Source organism: Podarcis pityusensis (assembly GCF_964106645.2).
Source record: "Podarcis pityusensis genome assembly, chromosome: 2".
NCBI classification, from domain to species: domain Eukaryota; kingdom Metazoa; phylum Chordata; class Lepidosauria; order Squamata; family Lacertidae; genus Podarcis; species Podarcis pityusensis.
This window is the reverse complement of record NC_138029.1, coordinates 112,585,864-112,593,263: the sequence shown is the minus strand read 5'-3', so window position 1 is coordinate 112,593,263 and position 7,400 is coordinate 112,585,864. Positions and strand designations below refer to the sequence as shown.

At 47.4% G+C, this 7,400-nt stretch overlaps 1 protein-coding gene across 1 annotated transcript; it reads right to left on the bottom strand.

The window, feature by feature from the left end:
* Positions 1-717: 717 nt before the first annotated feature.
* Positions 718-6,848, bottom strand: LSM2 (LSM2 homolog, U6 small nuclear RNA and mRNA degradation associated). The gene is made up of 5 exons (XM_080993430.1): positions 6,720-6,848; positions 4,754-4,821; positions 4,398-4,428; positions 2,894-2,953; positions 718-1,960 (listed from the first exon to the last, which is right to left on the bottom strand). Exons 1-5 carry the CDS (start codon positions 6,720-6,722, stop codon positions 1,835-1,837), a joined length of 288 nt encoding a protein of 95 aa, XP_080849556.1. The 5' UTR covers positions 6,723-6,848; the 3' UTR covers positions 718-1,834.
* Between the last annotated feature and the right edge of the window lie 552 nt (positions 6,849-7,400).

Genomic DNA, 7,400 nt, shown 5'->3' with positions numbered 1-7,400 from the left:
CACACAGGATATATGGTGTCACTTGGACTACTGCAATGCGCTCTATGTCGGGCCACCTTTGAAGGTGACCCGGAAACTACAACTAATCCAGAATGCGGCAGCTAGACTGGTGACTGGGAGCGGCCACCGAGACCACATAACACCGGTCCTGAAAGACCTACACTGACTCCCAGTACGTTTCCGAGCACAATTCAAAGTGTTGGTGCTGACCTTTAAAGCCCTAAACGGCCTCGGCCCAGTATACCTGAGGGAGCGTCTCCACCCCCATCGTTCTGCCCGGACACTTAGGTCCAGCTCTGAGGGCCTTCTGGCGGTTCCCTCACTGCGAGAAGTGAGGTTACAGAGAACCAGGCAGAGGGCCTTCTCGGTGGTGGCACCCGCTCTGTGGAACGCCCTCCCACCAGATGTCAAAGAGAACAAGAACTACCAGATTTATAGAAGACATCTGAAGGCAGCCCTGTTGAGGGAAGCTTTTAATGTTTGATGCATTACTGTATTTTAATATTTTGTTGAAAGCCGCCCAGAGTGGCTGGGGAAGCCCAGCCAGATGGGCGGGGTATAAATGAATTATTTATTTATTATTATTATTAATAATAATAATAATAATAATAATGTTATAGAAAATTAAGTGCATGGTCTTATTGTGTGTCATTCATACAGAACCATGGTTGTGGTATATTCTCAAAGTCCTAGACCGAGCCCATAACAGCCACAATCTTTCAAATGCAACCTTTTATTCTTCCGCAACTTTACATACAATTTCTCTTTCAATTTGCCCTCTTTAAAAAAAAAAAAAATGCACAAAGGTCATGAGGAAAACAAAATACAAGAAAATACAAACATGGGCACGTCCCATATTTGCGGGCCAAACACAAAAGTTGCTATAAAGCAGGGTTTCCCAAACTTGGGTCCCCAGCAATTTTTGGACTACAGTTCCCATCATCCTTCCCCACTGGTTCTGCTAGCTGGGGATGATGGGAGTTGCAGTCCAAAAACAGCTGGAGACCCAAGTTTGCTTAGGGAAACTTGGCTGGCCCTGGGGCACCCTCTGCTGGCCAAAAGGAGCATTGTCACAGAATCTGAACCACCCCCAGTACTGCTAACTGGCATTTATAGATCGCAGAACTCATGTCTGCACCACCTAGAATACCCACAGGATTGTGGCCTCTACCGGCAACGCAGGTAGGAGAACAAATGAAGGAAGGACAAAAACAATGGGTGGGGGAAAACCCGGAAAGGACATATGGTGGGATATTAGCGCCCCTGTGAAGAAGTAATGTTTCCCACTACTGAACAATGCCACAGATGAAAAGCTTTTGCAGGGGCTGGGAAATTGAACTACTGGCTCAAAATAATTACTTTTTTTAAAAAGTCGCTGCCATTCCCATGGAAGGGGGTTCCGCGTCCCAACCAGGAATGGAACAGGAGTGTACAGACAACCTCCTTGAACTTAAAGCAAAAGAGAAACCAGATTTGTTGCTTTTTGCAGGGTTTCGATGCGCTTGGAGCAGACCCACCAAAATCAACGGGATTCAGGTAGCCGCGACTAAATTCCTATTGATTCCCATGGGCCTTCTGCAAGGGTGAATCGTAAGTCTGGATCCAGCCCATAGGAGGCAGGCACCAACTCTAGCCTGGGGCACGCATTCTGCCTCCCAACGGGTGCAGGACTGGGGTGGGTGGGTGCACACAGAATATTGGTGGCGGCTTCCATGGCACGGGGGGCAGGTATGGAAGGTGGGTCTAGCTTCCCCACATCTCCATTCAACTCTTTCCCAGGAAAACCACGCAGTGCAGAAAGGGGGAGGGGGGGGAATGAAAGCAGGAGGCGCCCTCACTGCTTCTGCTGCAAAGCTTCCTTGCGGGCAGCATCCTGCAACAGCTGCGTGTCGACCTCGTCGGCTGGAAGCTGGACGTAGCGGACGACGGAGCCACGAATGAAGCAGTTCTTGACAGACAACTGGAGAGGAAGAATAGTGTTACAGGGTGCAGAGATCAGAAGCTTCTGGACTGGATTAGGGGGACGAAACAGTTCAAATCCTCCACTGGGTGACCTTGTGGCCAAACAGCACCCACCAATCTACCCCACAAGGTTGTTTTTGAGGTGGGGGGAGGTGACAGGGCACCAGATGGGAGGTGGGTGGGAAATTAACTCCCTCCCCAATTCATTTTCAAAAACGCCATTAACTCCTATTTCTAGGAGGCTAAAATGAGACTTGGGTAGTGCATCATCTATTACCGGCTTCAGATATCTTTTTGCCCAGGCTTTCTCTGAGCCTCACTATTTCTGAATCCCTGATTTTATTTGTTTTAATAATTATTATTTTCATTTGGTTGTAATTTCTAAATAACACCTTGAGATTTTTTAAAAATGCCAAGTGGTTTTGAATGGCTCTAAAACAGGGGTCAGCTAACTTTTTCAGCAGGGGGCTGGTCCACTGTCCCTCAGACCTTGTGGGGGGCCAGACTATATTTTTTTTGGGGGGGGGGGAATGAACGAATTCCTATGCCCCACAAATAACCCAGATATGCATTGTAAATAAATGAACACATTCTACTCATGTAAAAACACACTGATTCCTGGACCGTTTGCGGGCCGGATTTAGAAGGCGATTGGGCCGCATCCAGCCCCCGGGCCTTAGGTTGCCTACCCCTGCTCTAAAACAACAAATAATCAGGGTAAGCCTGGGGAAAGTCGGAGTAGGTCTTGCGGGTTTTATAAAGGTCCCTCAGATCTCCCCCAACCACCACCAAGAAAAATCCCTGCACCGGTTATGGGGCTTTACAGGTTAAAAGCCAGCAAGAGAGATACCAATTTCTACCTCGGCATTTATCTACACTTCTCACGCCTGCCGTCCCAAATCCCCCCTTTTGCCCTATGCCCATCACTCACCATGTGAGGGTATTTCTCTGGATCGGTCACACTGATGTCTGTGAGCTTGATATTCAGATACTGCAAAGCCAGAGAAGAGAGAGGGTGGGGCAGAACTAAGCAAGCAAGGTTCAAAAGTAATACTGTACAACATTCTGCCTATCGGCCTGTTCATTACCCCTTTGCTGTTTATCCACCTTAATCAACACCTCTGGTCAGCTTCCACTGAACATAGAGCTCTGTTGGGAACATCTGTGTCAGCATCCCGTCGTCACGGTGACCAACCAGACACCAACGAGAAACCCTCAAGCAGAATCTGAGCCCAACACCCCATTTGCTTTTCCACGCAACTGCTATTCAGAGGGGCGCTGTCTCCCACTGTGGATGCAGAATACGGCCGGGAAAGGTAGCAGCCATTAACAATTATATTTCCCCATGAATTTTCCTCATCTTTTGAGTTGGTGGCCATTGCTGCTCTTCGTGGAGCGAATTCAAGCATACGCTCTGTGGCGGTTTTTTCTTTGCCCGTCCAGAGTCTTCCAACACGTTCTGCTTCGCTGGGTGGCCCCATTAGTATTACAAGGGAGGAGGAAGGAAAACTTCTCCCTGTCCAATTTCTTCGTGGCAGGCATCATTTTACACATCTCTGTCACGCCCCACAATTAAAATAAATAAAACCTTATAACTGCACTACTAAAGAGACGTTCTGCTTTCTGCAAGTCTGCTTGCACATATCGTACAGTCAAACAGGAAGCCCTTTTGAGAACCAAAATGCACATATTTTTCATAAAACCTAGAACGTAACATAAGCAAAACCTGGTAGATCAGACCAGTGGCCCAGTTAGTTCTCACAGCGGCTGAACAGATGTTTGTGGAAAGCCCAAAAGCAGGGCATGAGAGCGACAACACTCTTGCCCACCTGCAATTCTGTCTCCTGAGACACAACCTAGTCATCATGGCCAGTAGCCGCAAGTAGCCTCCTCCCGTGAATCTGCCAAACCCCCTTTTAAAGAAATCCAAGTTGCTGAACATCACTGCCTCCTGTGGGAGCAAGTTCCATAGTTTAACTATAAGCTGCGCCTACGTGATCCACTAAGAATTAGGGTAGGATATAATCTGTAAACAAGGGACGCGGGTGGCGCTGTGGGTTAAACCACAGAGCCTAGGATTCGCCGATCAGAAGGTCAGCGGTTCGAATCCCCGCAATGGGGTGAGCTCCCGTTGCTTGGTCCCTGCTCCTGCCAACCTAGCAGTTCAAAAGCATGTCAAAGTGCAAGTAGATAAATAGGTACCGCTCCGGCGGGAAGGTAAACAGCGTTTCCGTGCGCTGCTCTGGTTCGCCAGAAGCGGCTTAGTCATGCTGGCCACATGACCCGGAAGCTGTACGCCGGCTCCCTCAGCCAATAAAGCAATATGAGCACCGCAACCCCAGAGTCGGTTATGACTGGACCTAATGGTCAGGGGTCCCTTTACCTTTATATTTATAATCTGTAAGGAAGAAATAGGCTTTAGGTATAATTCATACCTGATCCACCGAGTGCAAGGTCCCACATATACTGTAAAAAAGCAGAAAAGGCACAATTAAAAGCCAGCCAGGACACATGGGATATTTGGGGAGGGGTGCAAAGGCTGAGAAATTAATTTTATTTTTACATCTGAAGGCAACCCTGTTTAGGGAAGTTTTTTAATGTTTGAAGTTTTATTTTGTTTTTAACGTTCTGTTGAAAGCCGCCCAGAGTGGCTGGGGAAACCCAGCCAGATGGGCAGGGTACAAATAATAAATTTTATTTTATTTTATTTTTTAGAAAAGGGTTAGGATCCGGGACCAAGGCTCCTGGATTTTCCCCAAGGAGAGCAAGATGTGTTTGTACCCAGTCGTACCTCAAATCATTCTTCAGTTCAACCACCACGTCCTTCCCTACCAGGGACTTGAAGAATGAGTAGAAAAGCTGCGATGAAGGAAAAACAAATGTTAAGAGAACACCCAGAGCAGGGGTCAGCAACCTTTTTCAGCAGGTGGCCGGTCCACTGTCCCTCAGACCTTTGGGAGGGGGCAGACTATTTTTTTTTAAAAAAAGACCGAATTCCTCTGCCCCACAAATAACCCAGAGATGCACTTTAAATAAAAGCACACATTCTACTCATGTAAAAACACCAGGCAGGCCCCACAAATAACCCAGAGATGCATTTTAAATAAAAGCACACATCTACTCATGTAAAAACATGCTGATTCCCGGACCGTCCGCAGGCCGGCTTGAGAAGGCGATTGGGCCGCATCCAGCCCCTGGGCCTTAGGTTGCCTACCCCTGACCCAGAGACTCCCTTGCACTTAAACACAAGACGGCCTTGCACAACTTTTATTCCACTGCTCAGCAGGAAGCAGTGTGCGCCAAACACATCACATATATACACATCAGCTTCCAACAAACGGTGGGAGCGCCCAATGTTTTGGACTACAACTCCCATCGTGCCCCTGTCAGTGTAGAGGCCCAGAAAGGAATAGGACCCAGAGTCTGAAAAGATGTTTCTAGCCCCAGTGGCAACAAGTGCTCAACTACAGGGAACTGAAATACCCATCATCCTTTTTCCTCTGCCCATTCACGACTCAGTTTCCCCTTTGCTCTGCTGGTTCCTTGCCTCTAATTTAGGCTAAAAGCCCTTCGGGGTAGGAAACAGTGCTCTTTGCCAAGTCGTCGTACACTAATACGGTGTTACACAGAACAACAATAATGGTGCTATTATCACCACCATTATTAAATTTATTACCCGCCCTACACCAGCAGGCCCCAGGGTGGGTTGCCAACACTTTTCAAATTAGCAACAATTAAAATTGATTATAGTACAGTGAGATTAATTGGAAGTCAGTTTTAAATTTCTTTTCTATAAATTTTAAAATTGTGTTCAATACCAGGAATTTATATGATAATTATATTAATCTTCTTATAGTGTGGTGGTTTGTTTGATTTTTCTGTTATTTGTTTGTTTGATTGTATGTTTGTTTGTTTGTTTACTTGTATGTGCGTCTGTTTTTCATAAATGTACAGTGGTACCTCAGGTTAAGTACTTAATTTGTTCTGGAGATCCGTTCTTAACCTGAAACTGTTCTTAACCTGAAGCACCACTTTAGCTAATGGGGCCTCCCGCTGCTGCGCGATTTCTGTTCTCATCCTGAAGCAAAGTTCTTAACCCGAGGTACTATTTCTGGGTAAGCGGAGTCTGTAACCTGAAGCGTCTGTAACCTGAGGTACCACTGTATTTATTTTAAATGAATAAAGATATATTTAAAAAATAAAATAAAACGGATTACAGTCATAGAAATAGGGTGGGCCCTGGCAACACATTATCTCTGATGTCTAAGGCCAGTGTAAGGAAGTGCTTAAAGAGATTCAGTTGAGGTTGTGAATGAGGCTCTTAACTCATAAGGGTTGTGGGTTCAAGACCCACGTCGGGCTAAAGATTTCTGCATTACAGGGGGCTGGACTAGTAAATAACCCTCGTGGTCGCTTCCAACTCTACTATGAAAAGGAGAACACAAAAAGCATTGATCCTAATGATGATGGCGACGCTGTTAGTATTTAAGGTGCATTTTTAAGCTACCCTGCTGCCTGCATTCATCGCCCAAACACACGCTGCTCTGCTCTGAGTCCAGAAATTAAAAGCAGGAAAAGTTGGCCGACTCCCCACCGACCCCGACTTGCAAGCGGCTTCCCTGACTGCATAATAAATAATAATAATAATAATAATAGCCCCACACACCATTGCCTCCTGCACCCTGCTTTTAGGGGTGGGGGGAGAAAAAGCAATGGCAGCTGCGTCACAGAACCAGCCCGTGACGTCACAAACTCACCATCGCCGCCGCTCGCCAGACGCAGCAGCAAAGAACCCGCGTGGACCAAACCTCAGAACCCAGAAAGAACTTCCCGGGCTGCGCATGCGTCGTGCGGGCGCTCAAGGAACGGGGAAGGGGGCGGGACAACCAGACGCGCTCGGAAAGCGCGGAGGAAGGAAGGTTTTTATTTAAAGGGGCCGCTGCCTAATTATTCCTCGCCCCGCGCCTTAAAGGAGAAGCAGGCTTGCTGCTCAGTTGCCCTTTGCGGGTTTTATGAATGGATAGAAAACTCGTTTTAAACGCTCAGATTTCCCCTCTAAAAGTGGCCTTAAACACCTGGCCATCCTGGCTCCTGACACGAGGCCGCAGAAGCGAATGCATTTCTAGCCATTAAAGCAGAAACTCTTTGTAACGTGTGCACCGGCTGACGCGGGTGTCCGCAGACCTGATTCTCCAGTGCAGTGGCTAGACTAGGACCTGGGTTCGAGTTCCCACTGGGCTATGAAGCTCACACCGGGTGCTGTTCGGCCAGTCAGTCATTGCCTTTAGCCTACCTCACAAGGTTGTTGTGGAGGGGGGCGTGAAGCTTCTGGGGGCAGGGCCGGTTAATGTGCACTTTACATCCCATTCCCACATGGAGCTGTGACATTTGGAATTTGGGGTTACACGATCCAAGCTCAAAATAAAAAAAATCCTTCC